At 47.2% G+C, this 15104-nt stretch overlaps 2 protein-coding genes across 3 annotated transcripts in view; one reads left to right on the forward strand and one right to left on the reverse strand.

Moving 5' to 3' along the window:
- The window catches only part of COPA (COPI coat complex subunit alpha), a 307095-nt gene that overhangs the window by 224672 nt on the left and 67319 nt on the right, over positions 1–15104 (reverse strand). The gene's annotated exons all lie outside the window — the stretch shown is intronic.
- On the forward strand, positions 1829–14985 carry TAF6L (TATA-box binding protein associated factor 6 like). Of its 2 annotated transcripts, XM_063316565.1 has the most exons (10): positions 1829–2175; positions 4343–4429; positions 5702–5852; positions 8121–8171; positions 9295–9389; positions 10024–10098; positions 11998–12218; positions 13103–13235; positions 13315–13443; positions 14065–14985. In XM_063316565.1, the coding sequence occupies exons 1-10, from the start codon at positions 2029–2031 to the stop codon at positions 14854–14856; spliced, it is 1881 nt and encodes a 626-aa protein (XP_063172635.1). In that variant the 5' UTR covers positions 1829–2028; the 3' UTR covers positions 14857–14985. The 2 variants fall into 2 exon arrangements, with proteins under 2 accessions (XP_063172635.1, XP_063172636.1); XM_063316566.1 differs by lacking the exon at positions 13315–13443.

Raw genomic sequence — 15104 nt, forward strand, 5'->3', positions numbered from 1 at the left:
TACTGTCTTTCTTTTTGAGTATCTTGGGGGTTGGGGGGGAAATGTTTTCACAACAGTAGTCACTGAAACATTTGTGTTTCGTGAACTTGCACATTGTCTGTTTCTTTCCTTTCTTCATCGATCAACAGACTTGACGTCCGAGATTTACAGTATTTATTTCCTGATTCCAGCAATCAGCTTCAATCCAACCCCTTCAAATCTACGATCACCATGGTCTGTAAAAAAAACATGACCCATCATATGAATCTATGGTGAAATTTGGAAAGTGCGTCATAATTGATTCTATATTTTCACTAGCCTGTGTTTTGGTTGGAAAAATACTGCGATTGTAAAGCTAGCCTTTCTGATGCTGGAAAAAGTAATTTCATATACATGTAGGCCTAAGCACATTTTTTTTTTGGCAGTTGTTTACTGTCATTTTTTGTCGTGGATGCCAAGAAAGTCGAAAAGTGAGTGTGTCCTTCCTTCCCTCCACTTTGTCCTCCTCCTTGGCTTGTTCAGATATTCGGTAACCCTAGTGTGGGTGAGTTATGGCTCATTTGAGTGTGGGATGTTATGAGTGTCCTTGGCTGCTGTTTTATGCTATGTATGGTTTTGTTTTTGTTTTTTTAAATTTTGCTTCTTTTTATTCTGTTCTTAATTGTTAGCCTCCAGGGTCACGCAGATGAGGCGGGCAGCCACCCGCTGTACGTTTATCACACAAGCGGATTAGCCGGGAGCGGGCCGCCCCTTTGAAGGGCTGTCACGTGACCGCCGCCGGGCGCAAATGGCTTCTGCCCTCACTGGATCACGTGGAGAGGCGGCGCTCCCGCGAGGTGGCCAATGGGCGCCCGGGATGCGCGCCCGGCCTGGCTCCGGCGCGGCGGCGCGGTCCGCACCGGGCGGCGGAGCGGAAGCGAGGCAGGTGGGGGGCTTTTTCTCCCGCTCTTTCCTCCCCGCGAAGGTGCTGCTCCTTTTGCACGCTTGGCCCCGTGGTTTCCTTCCGCCTCCAAGGATCCAGCACTTGCACACTCGTTCCCCGGAACTTCGTTCGTTCTCTCCTTCCTTCCTTCCTTCCTTCCTCCCTTCCTCCCGCCCCCTCCCCCCTTTATTTGTGTCTCTCTCCTTCCTCCCTTCCTCTTCCGTTTTGAATTTGCTTGACTCCCCTTGGCTTCCAATTCTGAGTGGTGAGAGAAAACGTTTTGGGAGGTGCTGTTTGGGGGACCCGTGGTGAGAAGGGGTTCCTCTAAGACTGATTGAGATATGCAACTGAGAGGATTATGATTATGATGATTATGATGATGATTATTATTCAGTTTGGTGTAGAGGTTACAGCACCAGGCTAGAAACAAGGAGACCTTAAGCTCTAGTCCTGCCTTAGGCACAGAGCCAGCTGGGTGACCTTGGGCCAGTCACACACTCTGAGCCCTGGGAAAGAGGCAATGGCAAAGCGCTTCTGAAAAACCTGCCAAAAGAACTGCAGGGACTAGTCCAGGAAGTCTCCAAGAATTGGATATGATTGAATGGAAAATACACACACACACATGCACACATGTAATATTATACGCACACACACACAATATATATATATATATATATAACTCAGGGTATTTCCAGGGTTGGACAACTCCCTATTGAGACAATTGAACAAATTAAATTTTGTAGATATATGTATGTATGTATATGTGTGTGTGTATGTATATATCTATATCTATAATATTATATATTTATTACTAGTTTAAGTCCACTCATCTTACATTTGCCAAGTTTGAAGAACACTCATCTAGATGGTGCTCTCTGAATACGTGGATCTCCGTTTCCATAATACGTTGTTGTTGTTTAAACTTGCATGCCACCTGACTCTCAGTGGCTCTGGGCAGCTTAGATGGGAATGAGAACTCTGCATCCTTTGCATGATGGAGAGAGTTACGCTGCGTGACCCAGCCGATCTCTCCCACAGTGTGATTTTGGGACCCTTTTAAGTGGTCTTCTGCCTCTGTTTTGTGTGACAGCTGTGGGGCTACCCTCCCTCGTCCCAGCGCTGACAGCATGTCTGAACGGGAGGAACGCCGCTTCGTGGAGATTCCACGGGAGTCCGTGCGGCTGATGGCCGAAAGCGCGGGTGTGGAGCTGACCGATGAAGTCACTGCCCTGCTGGCTGAGGATGTCTGCTACCGTCTGCGAGAAGCAACCCAGGTATGTGAGGGGGAACAGTCCTGGGGAAACCCCTTTTGTCAGTGGAACCCCAGTTTGTTTGGATTCAGCGTGATTGGGGGGTCTTGTACTTTGCCCCCATTCCTTCAATTTAAAACAAAACATCCAGAAATAGCATTAAAAACAAGACTGAAATGTTAAAAAAAAAAAAAAGCTCTATCGTACAGTGGAGGCCTGTGCAAAATTATGCAAAAAGTCTGTTTCAAACCTTCCCACACACTGTTTCAAGGATGGTGAAATTATTAAAAGAAAATGGATCTAGGAGGAAAGCCACCATAATAACAATCCAGAAAGGTCAGGTTAGTTTTTAACAGCTCGGATTAAAATGGGACTGGTTAGTTTTTGCTTGATCTGTTGCATTAATTCATCCGGTTGGGAAAATTCAAGATTTGATGTGCGATGCATTTCCAACCCAGCCAGCTGTAGACCTTTCTCACTTACAGCTGAACACAGTTTGATTTACTACCTATTTATTTGATTTATAAATTTTGATTTATTTGATTTGATTTATCAAATAATTTGATTTATCAAATCAAACATAATTTGATTTACTACCTGGTAGGTATGTAGAAACCCATCCATTGTGTTGACCATGACAAACTGTGGAGAGCCCTAGCAGACCTCGGGGTGCCACTACATTTGGTGAAGTTGGTAAAATCGCTGTATGTAAATCAGGAAGCCACTGTACGAACTCAATATGGAGACACTGATTGGTTCAAGATCGAGAAAGGTGTGTGACAAGGTTGCATTCTGTCACCTTTCTTATTCAACTTGTTCGCCGAAGTGATCTTCAGGAAACTGGAGCTAGACGAATCAAAAACTGGGGTAAAATTGGCGGAAGAATCATCAGTAACCTTCGATATGCAGATGATACAACCCTCCTCTCGGAAACCCAGGAGGGCCTAAAGCACCTAATCATGAGACTCCAGAAAAGGAGAAGTTTGGCCTCTTTCTGAATATCAAAAGTCCAAACTCATGGCAACTGCAAGGAATGGAAACATCAAAATAGTAATTGATGGAGAGGAGGTGGAATGTGTGGAAGAATTCACCTTTTTAAGGTCACTGGTCAATCAAAATGGCAAATGCAGCCAAGAAATTAAACACCGAATCATGTCGCACAGCAATGATGAGTATGAATCAAATTTGGAAAAGCAAGGATGCCAGCCTGACAACTAAGTGTAGACTAGGCCGGGCTATCGTGTTCCCCATAGCTACATATGGCTGTGAAAGCTGGACGATGAAAAGGTTGGATAGAAGGAAAATTGATTCGTGTGAACTATGGTGTTGGACGAGGCTCTTGCGCATCCCTTGGACTGCAAAGATAACAAATAAAGAGGTGTTGAAGGGCGTAAAACCGGTCATGTCACTAGAAGGGAAAATAACAAAACGTAGACTTAGTTACTTCGGTCGTGTCACGAGATCAACATGGTTGGAGAAAGACGTTATGCTTGGAACGGTCAGTGGCAAAAGAGGAGGACGCCAAAGATTGCGCTGGTTGGGTGTAATCAAAGCAGACACAGGCCAAGGTACAAAGCAACTGAAAGAAGCTGTACAAAGTCGGACATCATGGAGAGAGCTGGCATATGGAATCACCAAGGGTCGGATACGACCGAATGGATAATTCGATTCGAGGTATGTAGAAGGGAGCCCCATGTTCTGGTCTCCCCCATCATCGTGTCCTTCCCATGGTTTGATCCCCTGGCTCACGGCAGAGGGAAGAACACGCCATCTTGCCTGAATTTGCCCAACATGCTAGCCTAGCCTAAAATGGGGCTGGTAGTTTGCGTTTCAGCACGTTGTGGGAACCAGGCCATCACATTAAGCTGTGATCTGGTTTATCGATTTGGGCTTAGCATGCTGTGAACGCAATGACTGTGTTTTCTTAACTTGAGTTTAGTGTGTTTCATGCACCCAGCCGTTGCTTTCCCTAAAAGCCAGCAAAGAGTGGGAAATACCACACCTCTGGGGTCAGGAATATCATAGCTGTGGGGCAAGTCTCACCCACCCAATGCCTTCCTGGTGGCCGGGAATGATCGCCCCAGCACACCTGGAGGCAATTGGGCCATGAAGAGGAACATGCAATGCTGAGTCCAAGGCGCTGCTCACTGCAAGGCAGTGTTTACATCCCACTCTTCTTCCCTCACTTTAGAACAGCTCCCAGTTCATGAAACACACCAAACGGCGGAAGCTGACGGTGGAAGACTTCAACCGAGCCCTGCGCTGGAGCAACGTGGAAGTGAGTTGGGCCCTGGGGGAGTGGGAGGGAGATTTTCCGTGCCGAGAGCAAATTCCTTTCTCCCTTGGGTGGCAATTTTGGGCTAGAGGAACCACATTGGGTTCTGGTTTAGGAGAGCTTGTTAGAGCCAGCAGCTTTGGTCTGGGTGTCCCTGGTCCCAGTCAGTTGGCATCTGAGTCCTGGTTATAGATTCGTTAATTAACCTAACTGCTTAAATAGAATAAGGAGAATTTTGACAGCATTGAGAGCATGTCTGTTGGATCTTCAAGGCAGCATTTGTTCAGATGCATCCTTCCCCCACCCCCACCCCAAACCCTCCTTGACTGGCTGATCTTTGATGCTATTTCAAATGCTACATTGGAAAGCTGACATCTCTCTAAAGATTTGGTGATGCAGCCCATGAATCTGGTAAAAAGACAAAAAATATTGTCGTAACCCTTTTGTAATCTGTGAAGTTTCTAGAAAAATGTTGATGAAGGTGGCTTGGAACTAGCAACTGATCTAACACCAGCTAACTTCAGTGTCCAGTGTTCCCAAACTAGGTATAAAAGAAGATAAAGGACATCCTTGACAGGTTCTATGCAATATCTTGTTAGGTGAAGAAATCTTTCCACTTGTAAAACTTTAGTTAAGGGACCACATTTTAGGCTGCCAGTTTGGTGCAGCGGTTAAGGTGCTGGCCTAGAAACCAGGAGACTGTGAGTTCCAGGAAATTAACTTAAGAAAACATGTCAGACAGGCCCCTCCTTAGTTCATATGAAGAAAAAATGTGGGAGGAGAGAAGCACATTCATACTTCAAGATTCTGTTTCCAAGCTGTTCCCAAAAAAGTAGTTCAAGACCTACATGGCATTGGTTTCTTAATCTGCTCTACTTTATAAGGCTGACAATTATGTACCTATTAAGACAATCCAGATGTTTTACCAAAATGCTTTGCTTACCTTTTCACTTTAATTTTGGAATAAAGCTTCCGTTCTTTTCACGAGGCTTCTATAAGAGGAATTGTGAGGCTGGGTAAATGATGCTGCGAGGCTGATTTCTTTGTGAAAAGCTGTAAAATGTGGACGTTAAAACGTTGACGTGCAAAAGATACCACCAATAATTTATTCCGTGCAATCAGCCTTTATAAAAAAAGCTTCAGAAGCATTAAACTGTGAATGGGTAATTCAGAAACACAGTCAGAGAAACTTATACAGGCAGTGAAGTTCCATCAACGTCTGGCCAACGAAGAGACACTTGGAGCGTGCTGAGTGTGTGGCTGTTGCTGTTGTAGGTGGTGTGTGGCCATGGCTCTTCGGACGCTCTCCCCTTCCGGGCCATTAAGGAAGGAGAGCTATACTTTCAAGAAGATCGTGAAGTCAACCTGGTGGAGCTGGCTCTGGCAACTGACATCCCCAAGGGCTGTGCAGAGACAGCAGTGAGAGGTAGGCTGGGAAAAGGGGGCTGAGGTACCAAGGCCAAGATGCCGCAAGGCTGTCCACCCACAGGTCACTTCCCGATTATGGCACTGTCCCCCTGGGGAGGAATGGCCTTTGTCTACTTTAGATTGCAGCTCAAGGCACATTAGTCACTTGGGCATTTGAAGGTTCAACAGCACTGGCCCAGGAACAAACTGTTAGCAAAAAGATGCCTGGTTTGCTGGTGAGTATTTTTTAACGTTGTAGTAAGTCACTGAGCTAACTCTGTACTTTTAATGTTGTTTTTAATTGATATTCTGGAGCCTGCTGCTTTCAGCTTCCTTAAGACCAGGAGTTATACATAAATAAAATGAACAATAATAATATTAGAAGGGAGTTCCCTGTGGCTTGCAAACTGTGATTCTGATCCTGTTTCCCTGTCCAAGTGCAATGGAGGCTTCCTCAAAGCAGATCTTCAGCAAAACAATGTAAACGCAGAAAGGTTTAGCATGTGCCCTTGAAAGGGATTTAATGCAATATTTAGATTTTATTTTCAGACTCTGAATAAAAAGACAGATAGCTCAAGTGCAGCCTGGGACAAGAGGACAGTTGTGTCCATGGCATGAATTCCAAAGGGGCAGAAGATCCTTATTCTGAAGGTCGTAATGCTGTAGGATGGGAAGGGGTGAGTGGGCCACGGATTCCAATCCTCTGCTGGGCGCAGGATCCCAAATTAAAGCATCCCCTCTGCTTTAATGCATCTAATAAAAGGAATCAAATCATCTCCCACCCACTCTTATCGTCCAGAGGTTTTTGGTAACTTTCAATCAGAATCTGCCTTCCTGCAACTTAAATTGATTTTTCCTTGTCCTGTATCCAAAGGCAGTGTTTCTGAACCTTGGCAACTTGAAGAAGGGTGGACTTCAACTCCCAGAATTCCCCAGCCAGCTTGGCTGGCTGGGGAATTCTGGGAGTTGAAGTCCACCCTTCTTCAAGTTGCCAAGGTTCAGAAACACTGTCCTAGATTATACCTTTTATTGCGTGACATCTTTCCAAATGTTTGAAGGGTGCTATAATGACCCACAGACTTCTCAAAAGGAATGAAACATGCCCAGCTTCTGCCATCCCTAGTTCATTTCAGAGTCCCCCCGTAGGGGAGAGATGGGTGGTGAATGTATAAAATAAGTAAATAAGATAAATAAATTTTCATCCTCGTTGATGTTCCCTGGATCTGTTTTGGTCTCCCTGAATCTTTCTTAATGGTGGTACTCAGTACTGAATAGAGTAATCTACTCTAGATAGGATCAGATCAGATCAGGGCAGGACAGGACAGTATTCCCCATCTTAAATCTGTGTATTTGTTTTCTTTTACCAAAGAGCAAGAACATAAATGCCTGTTATATTTCATTCTGCTATTTTTTTTCACTTCTAGGAAGTTAGCTATCCTATCCAGTTTGGTATTATCTTTAGATGTGATAGGTACCCCCTTAACTTGATGTTCCCTCTTTTTCCTACCCCATCCCTCTGGCGTAAGAGTAAGCAGTGAAAATCTGCAGCAATTGCTGGAATCTTCAAGGCAATTTCTGCTGTTTGGGCTGCAGGAAATCATTAGAAGAGAAATCGCAGATAGAAAAAGCGTTTGGGGCCCAGTGCTACAGAATGCCTGTTACTATATATTCAGTGCTCATTCCGTCTGTGTCTTCCTTTTGTTCCATTTTTATGCTCCTCTCGGGTATCTGCAGGGCATGGTAAAAAAAAAAAAACCTCAAGATGGTGGCCTTGATGTGCAGCTGAAGCTCCATCTGTTTTTATGCGTGACACACATCAAAATGGGAAGAGCTTTGACTGCAACAGCACAACCGCCATCTTGATTTTTTTGACCACACCCTGCGGACAGCCCTGCTCCTCTTAGATTTTCTGGATCACTCCTGTTTTCTTGGTTTCAGTCCCTCCCTGCAGCTTGGTCTAACTGATTTGACTTGTTTGGGCACCAGGGACCACCATGTTTACCTTCTTAAGCCATGGTGGGCAATCAGCTGCAGGAGCATATTAAGTTAGCCATTGGGACCTAGCGACGTCTGGGCAGGATTGTTGCTCGGAACCACGTTCTACCAGGTTCTTCAGCAGTCTTATAATCTTGCTCAGCCTACCTTAGATTCTGCATGAATAACCATGTTTTGGAGATTGAGCAAGAGCCCCGGAGTGGTATCCTTTTCCTTATGAATTGCTTTTCCAGGGAAGCTGAATCAAGGAATATCTGAGCAGCATCTCCACTGATTCTCTCTTCTGTTCTAGTTCATGTCTCTTACTTGGACGGGAAAGGCAACCTCGAGGCACAAGGGTCCGGTAAGACCTGTTAACACACGTTTATTCATATTTATTGAAAATATTTTTTACTCTGCCTTTCTTCCATAAGGCAACAAAGAAGAACAAAATCTGACAAAACATTTTAGGCCACAACAGCAAAGCAAGCAGGCAATTGCTGCATTATCTAAGACAAAGTCTAGAAGAAATAATACTGTCTTCTTTTTACAATATTTTTTTTTCAATTGTCTACAAGTGATAACAGCTGGTGGAACCTCTTGGTGGTTCCAGAGAGAGGCACCAACACTGAGGAGTCCTTATTCTGGCCAACCCAGCCCTGCAAAGGAGTAGGGCCTCTTCTGGGCCTCGGGAATTGCTGACTTGCTGCTGCCTGGGTCTGTATCTAGTTGGCCTCCAAACCAGCTGTTGGGAGCAATTCACTAGCTGCCTCCATGTCAAAATCTCTGCTTCAGGTATCCAGGCAGAATACAAAGGACGGATTGTTGCTTAACATCCCACAGCCTCCCACAGCCATTACCTTTGCAGGTTGTGTGAAACGGGCCATCACAATAAGCCATCGTATGTTTATTTTTGTAATGGAATGTGAGAATGACCTTGGAAGACGGGGGGGCGGGGAGAGATGCTGCCTAAGGCACATTTTGATAAAAGAGGCAGGAGTCCGCAACTGAGTAACCGGCAGAGAAGGAAACTTACCAGGCAGTAAAAAAAAGGGAAGGTGGGAGATTTGTACTTTCAGACTTGCAAAATTTTGTTAATATAGCCAAACAGTAAAGTAGAAGTAGCTCATCTGCTCGTGTTTATCTGGGAGGGCTGACAGTTTTGGGGAGAGTAAATCTGAACGCAACAATCGTGCTTTGTTAAGTTTGTTAACCTGAGGTCGGTGCATTGTGTGACTCCAGCCACTCATTATTGGCCAAATATATATAACTGGGATATTTCAGGCATGCCGTGAGCAATACTTTATTGCACAAATGGGGAATCTGGGCATTTATGTTTCTCAGCAGCTCTGTCTGTGAAATGATGGGGGATCCTGGGAACTGTAATTCAGCAACTGGTGCAGGCTATTTGTTTCAAAATTGGTTTCCCACTCTAGTTTATCACTTGCTTTTTTGAGTTCCAAGATCTCCTTCATATCTATTTCCAGTGCCCAGTGCCGTCTCAGTGCTGACAGATGACCTGTTGAAGTATTACCAACATGTGACTCGAGCCGTACTGGGGGATGACCCTCAGCTGATGAAGGTGAGTGAAGGGAAGAAGCTCAGCTGATATGAGGGGGCAGGACTGGGAGGAAAAAGAAGGGATTTGCAGACTGCAGGCCTGCAAGAACCCTCAAATCAGTCCCTGTGACTGTTCCTACAGGTAGTCCTTGCTTAACAGCCACAGTTGGGACCTGAATTTTGGTTGCTAAGCAAAGCGGTCATTAAGTGAACCCAGACTGATTTTATGACCTTTTTTGTGGCAGTCATTAAGTGAATCACCACAGGCATTAAGAGAACCACGTGGTCATTAAGCAAGTTACACAGTCCCCCATTGATTTTGCTTCCCAGAAGCTGGCTGAGAAGGTTGAAAATGAAGAACACGTGACCATAGGACGCTGCAATGGTCATAAATGCGAACTGGTTGCCCCAAATTGTGATCATGTGACCGGGAACGCTGCAACGGTCATAAGTGTGAGAACCGGTCATAAGTTGTTGTTTTTTCCCAACACCGTTGTAAGTCTGAACTGTCACTAAATGAATGGTTGTTAAGTGAGGACTACCTGTTCCTCTGTATGGCAGCCATTTTGTGAGCCCACCCATGACACGTTCTGAGTTCTGAGGGAAGGGTTGGCCAATGCCAAAGAGTTCAACCTTTCTCTTCCTTTCCCACATAGGTTGCCCTCCAGGACCTACAGACCAATTCAAAGATAGCGGCACTCTTGCCTTACTTTGTCTACATCGTGAGTGGGGTGAGTGGAGAGGGCATGGCCCAAGTCCTGCACCCTGTTTGTAAACTGCTCCCTCTTCTCCGTGCCCAGGGGGCTGGCGAGGATCGTTCACAGTTTTAGCTAGCTCCACCTCCACGCTTGGAGTTCATTTTCGCAGCAAGGAGGGCCAGAAATGTTTTTCTTTCTTTTTTTTTTTTTAATGGGACTCTTTGGAAGTTGAATTTAGCCACAAATAACGTCCTGTCTTATAGCAAATTGCGGGACGCAACTGGAAACGACCCAGGGGTGCTTTCTTAGATGGCCTTAAAATGGAAAAGAGGCCATTTGCGGAAAAAGAGAAAGTTAATTGGACATGGCAGCCAGTTGACGGGTATTGTTAATTGACGGTATTGCAGGCATTGAAGCGGTATAGTTCTGCACACAGCTTTATTTCACCAGTCTGTAATTTAGGGCATCTGCAGCAGCCAAATAACATACCAAATTATTTGATTATTTTGTGCCCAACTCACAGAAGATCTTGTACTCTAGTCAGGGTCACCTGTTCTGGAAGGTAGTTTATGCCCGTGTCCCTTGGAGGAAATCAAGTCAGTAGCACACAGCCGCCTCCTTTGTTGCCCTTTTATTTGAATTGGTGTAAAGATTTGATTATACCCCTTTTAACAACAGCAGAACTGCTGATCTTATTCTCCTCCTCCTACAAGACATCTCAGAAATATCTGGGAGAAAAGCTAAATCCTTCTTGATCACCATTGCTGTCCATCACAAGATAGTTTAATCTACCCCGTGTTTCTCATCCTCGGCAATTTGAAGATGTGTGGACTTCAACTCCCAGAATTCCCCAGCCAGCATCTACCCTAACCCTCACAGTCCTACAGGGCAGAATTCCCAAGCACCATTTCATGATTTTATAACGTTAAATAATGATCAGTGATTGTTAACACCGCATATTCATTCATTTATTCTGTCTTCCTAGAAGTAACCCTTCAGTTGCTTAACATTTTAATTAGTATTGAATTGAAAGATAAATGTTACTGCTTTATTGCTTTGTTTAAGAGTTCTAGTAAATTAGTATTTTAGATTTTTTTACTACCTTTATTTTTATAACAGCCCATCTTTTAATATAAATTTTCTTAAAACTGTATTAAATATTTGTCACCAGTCATAAACCGATCTAACCTAGTTTTGCTAATTTTTATATTCAAGTTCTGTCTGTGAGCTTCCTGAGACATTTAGTTGTCCACTGTGGGAATCTGAGCTGAGCATCTACTCAAGCAAGGAAAACCTTACATTTTTACCCCTTTCCCACAAAGATGCCACCAATGAGGATTTCTTATGTCTCAAAAACCTTGGGGAACTGCATTGACAGAAGGGGGAAGATAAGGATGCTGTGCTTGAGTATCAAGCCAGAGTTTTACCATGGTTCATTAACTAAACCATGACTGGATGGGTTCAAGCAATATGTTTAGCCAGAAAGAAAACCCGCCCCATTATGGCATGAAGGGTAGCCCAGCCTGTGAAGATTGATGTCAGCCTTCCCAGGTAGACCAGACAGGAGACACGACCAGATGAGCTAATTCTACTTTATTGTAAGGCTACATTGACAGAATCTTGCAAGTCTGAAAGTACAGATCTCCCCCCATCTCCTTTTATAGCCTGAGAAACCAGGGAGGGTCTTTCTGAGCCTCTTTCTCCGCCCGTTATGCAGCTGTGGGCTATGCCATCTCTTATCTGACCATTCCCTTGGCAGCATCTCTTGGCCCCTTCTCCCAGGGTCATTCCCACATACAGAGCTTCATGACCCTGGAAGTGGGGACCCAGCCTCTTGTTTTCAGGTGGTCGTCCTTGATCCCACCTAGCAGGAAGGACCACTTTAGGAAGGCTGCCATGTGCTTTGGGTGACCCGTGTGGCCTCCTTTGCAGGTCAAATCAGTGAGCCACGACCTGGAGCAGCTGAACCGCCTGTTGCACGTGGCTAAGAGCCTCATCCAGAACCCCTACTTGTGCCTGGGGTCCTACGTCAAAAGCCTCATTGCCAGCGTCATGTACTGTGTCCTGGAGCCCTTGGCAGCTTCCATCAACCCCCTGAACGACCACTGGACCCTGCGCGACTACGCGGCCCTGCTGCTGGGCCAGATCTTCTGGTAACGTCTCCTCCTCCGAGACCACGGGCCTTCGGTGTCTTGCCTGCCCCCAGTCCTGAGGAACAGAAAGGAGCATTGCAGTCCAGAGTGGGCCTGGTTCTGAGGCCAGGGGTCCCCGCCCCATGCTGGGAATTGCTGGCCAAAGACCACGGGAGGGCAGGGGGCCAGGAGAAGACCTGAAATCAGAACTGGAATCAATTCAGATTGAACTAAAATGAAATTTAGCCAGCAAGTACGAGTTTAAATATCCTCCCCCTTGGGGGAAACTTCGGGGGAATTTCTTGGGCCATGCCGAAGCTGTGGAGGGCCACAGGCCGGTATAAAGATTGAGGCTGGGGTCACCTGTTACACTGAGCTGTAATTTCAAAGTGGCTTTTGGTTCAATATCTCATATCATAGTCCAAGCGGGGTAATTCAGCCCGTGACAAATGCTATAATGCGGGTGTTGTGCGAATCCAGCCAGTGGGGAGTCTTAACGGTTTACAGTTTAAGGCAGTATTTCTCAACCTTTTGACCCTGGAGGAACCCTTGAAATATTTTTCAGGCCTCGGGGAACCCCTGCCCATTCATGCTTGAAGATAGGCCAGAAGTTAAAAAATTAATCACTCCATGAGTAGGCTTGTCTACAGGCACTAACAGTGTTCTTAAACTAAAATTAAAGAATGAAACTTACCTCTCCAAGGTGAAGTTGCCCGAATTTGAAATAATTATTTACATAAAACGTGATCTCCCAGAGAACCCCTAGGGACCTCTTGCAGAACCCGAGGGATCCACTGAACCCTGGCTGAGAAACCCTGGTTCAAGGCTTTGAGCCAACCCACCAGTGGAGGTTTCTTCAGCCATGATTAAGCCAAGTCACTTGGGTTTCCCTTCTGCTTTCTCAGGACTCACGGTGATCTGATGAGCGGCCTGTACCATCAGATCCTGCTCACGCTGCAGAAGGTGTTGGCTGACCCCGTCCGCCCCCTCTGCTCGCACTACGGGGCCGTGGTGGGGCTGCACGCCTTGGGATGGGAGGTGAGTCGTCGCTTTGCCCCGCTGTTGCCTTGGGCTGCCCCCAGGGCGCGCAGACCTCTTACAGCCCTCTCCATCTCAGGCAGTGCAGCGGGTCCTGTATCCCCACCTCTCGACCTACTGGTCCAACCTGCAGGCGGTGCTGGATGACTACTCGGTATCCAATGCCCAGGTGAAGGCCGATGGGCACAAGGTGTATGGGGCCATTCTGGTGAGTCTCCTGGGCACGCGGGGGACTCTGGGCACAGTGCCAAGAACTGCAACATTTAATCAAGTATTTGTGGGTGAGGACTGGCAGGGCTATGACCACAACACATCTGGAAGGTGTTGGCAAAATCCAAACATTCCTCTTTTTGTTGTGGACTGTAAAACAGACAGAATCGCACCAAAGCAACTTGTGGTTTGGCATGAAATTATGTAAAAATTCAGGCAAGAAAATCTGTAATGTCATGTAAAATTGCCACAAACCATTTATTGGTCCGCGGCCCTGGGATCTCTTGAAAAGTTTGCTGGCTTTCTGCAGCTTCCAGATGTGATGAATTTCTGTTTCTTCCTGTGACAGGAAGACTGCCAAAGAGCACCAAGTGTAACTTCCTGTTCAGGGCTTTGCAATACGTACACATTTTTAATTCCTGTTGATCCAGATCCTGGGATATATCCTTCTGCCTTACAGTCCGGTTTCTCGCACAGCTGATCCCAAAGGCCTCTTTGTGCACATGTATTCCTGCAGGTTGAGGGGACGTTTCCGTCTGACCGTCTGGAAAACGGCCTTAATCGCCCCAGGCGAGCAGCCGTGGGTTAACAAGCCTCTCCTGCCTGGTTTCTCCCGCAGGTGGCAGTGGAGCGACTCCTGAAGATGAAAGCCCAGTCCATTTCGGTGCCAGTCCAGGCAGAGGGCGCGGGTCCCGAGGGGCGTGCGCGGGACAGCGTTCCTTGGCTCAGCCCCCTCCAAGACCCCCAGGTGGAGTTCGGCTTTGGCATTGCCAGCCACCTGCTGCAGCTGGGCAGCGGGGGTCCCCAGGCAGGGGTCGGCATCCCTGCCAGGCCCCCCGCCGTCTCACTGAACGACATTTACCAGGAGCTCTACTACTTCTTTGGCGACAGCCTGGCCACCCGTTTCGGCACCGGCGCGGGGCTGTGCCCTGCTGGGCCGATGCCGGCCAGCCCTCCCAAGGCAGCGGACACTAAGAAGGAGCAGCCAGCCTTTGGGACTGGGGACGCCGTGCGCAAGATGCCCCAGCTGACCGCCAGTGCCACCGTCAGCCCCCGGGAAGAAGACAGCCCCCGCGGGGACTTTTCCGGCAGCCGGCCGGCCTTGCACCGCCCAGCCAGCCTGACCCGCTCCCGCAGCGCCCTGCGCCAGCAGAGCCACCGGCCCGTCGCCCGGGACGTCTTCCAGAAATGCCGCTTCTCCCTCCAGGGAGCCCCCCGCTTCAGCTTCGTGATCGCGGGGCGGCAGGTGGAGCGAAGGTGTCCGGGGCGCCTCTTCCAGACCTCTTTCCCGCAGCACCGCGGCCCCACCCACGTCTCGCGCTACGCCCAGAAGCTGCCCATGATTGGCAGGACCAGCAAGCCAGTGAAGAAATGGGCCCACTCCGAATATTCCCTCTACTTGCCTCTCTGAGGGGGGGGCGTTTCTGAGCAAGAGGGCCTGGCCATTTGGGGCCATCTGGCGCCCCACATCAGACCCACAACCACCCCGTGGCCCCTTCTGTCCAAGGAGGGGCCCCTGATCTGCGAGCTGGAGATCTGGGGCAACCGGTTTGGAATAATCAAGCCCCTTTAAAAACTTGGGGTAATAGATTCTCACAAGGTCTTTTGACTCCCCCGGGCACGCTTTTTTCTGTCGTCATCTCAGTTTTAGTAACAGAA

Source organism: Candoia aspera, chromosome 17 (genome assembly GCF_035149785.1).
Source record: "Candoia aspera isolate rCanAsp1 chromosome 17, rCanAsp1.hap2, whole genome shotgun sequence".
Taxonomy (NCBI): domain Eukaryota; kingdom Metazoa; phylum Chordata; class Lepidosauria; order Squamata; family Boidae; genus Candoia; species Candoia aspera.

Coding starts and splice junctions, on each gene's coding strand:
- TAF6L (XM_063316565.1), top strand. CDS start 2,029: ATGTCTGAACGGGAGGAACGCCGCTTCGTGGAGATTCCACGGGAGTCC. Junction 5,853..8,120: donor TGCAGAGACAGCAGTGAGAG/GTAGGCTGGGAA, acceptor CTTCTGTTCTAG/TTCATGTCTCTTACTTGGAC. Junction 13,236..13,314: donor TGCACGCCTTGGGATGGGAG/GTGAGTCGTCGC, acceptor TCTCCATCTCAG/GCAGTGCAGCGGGTCCTGTA.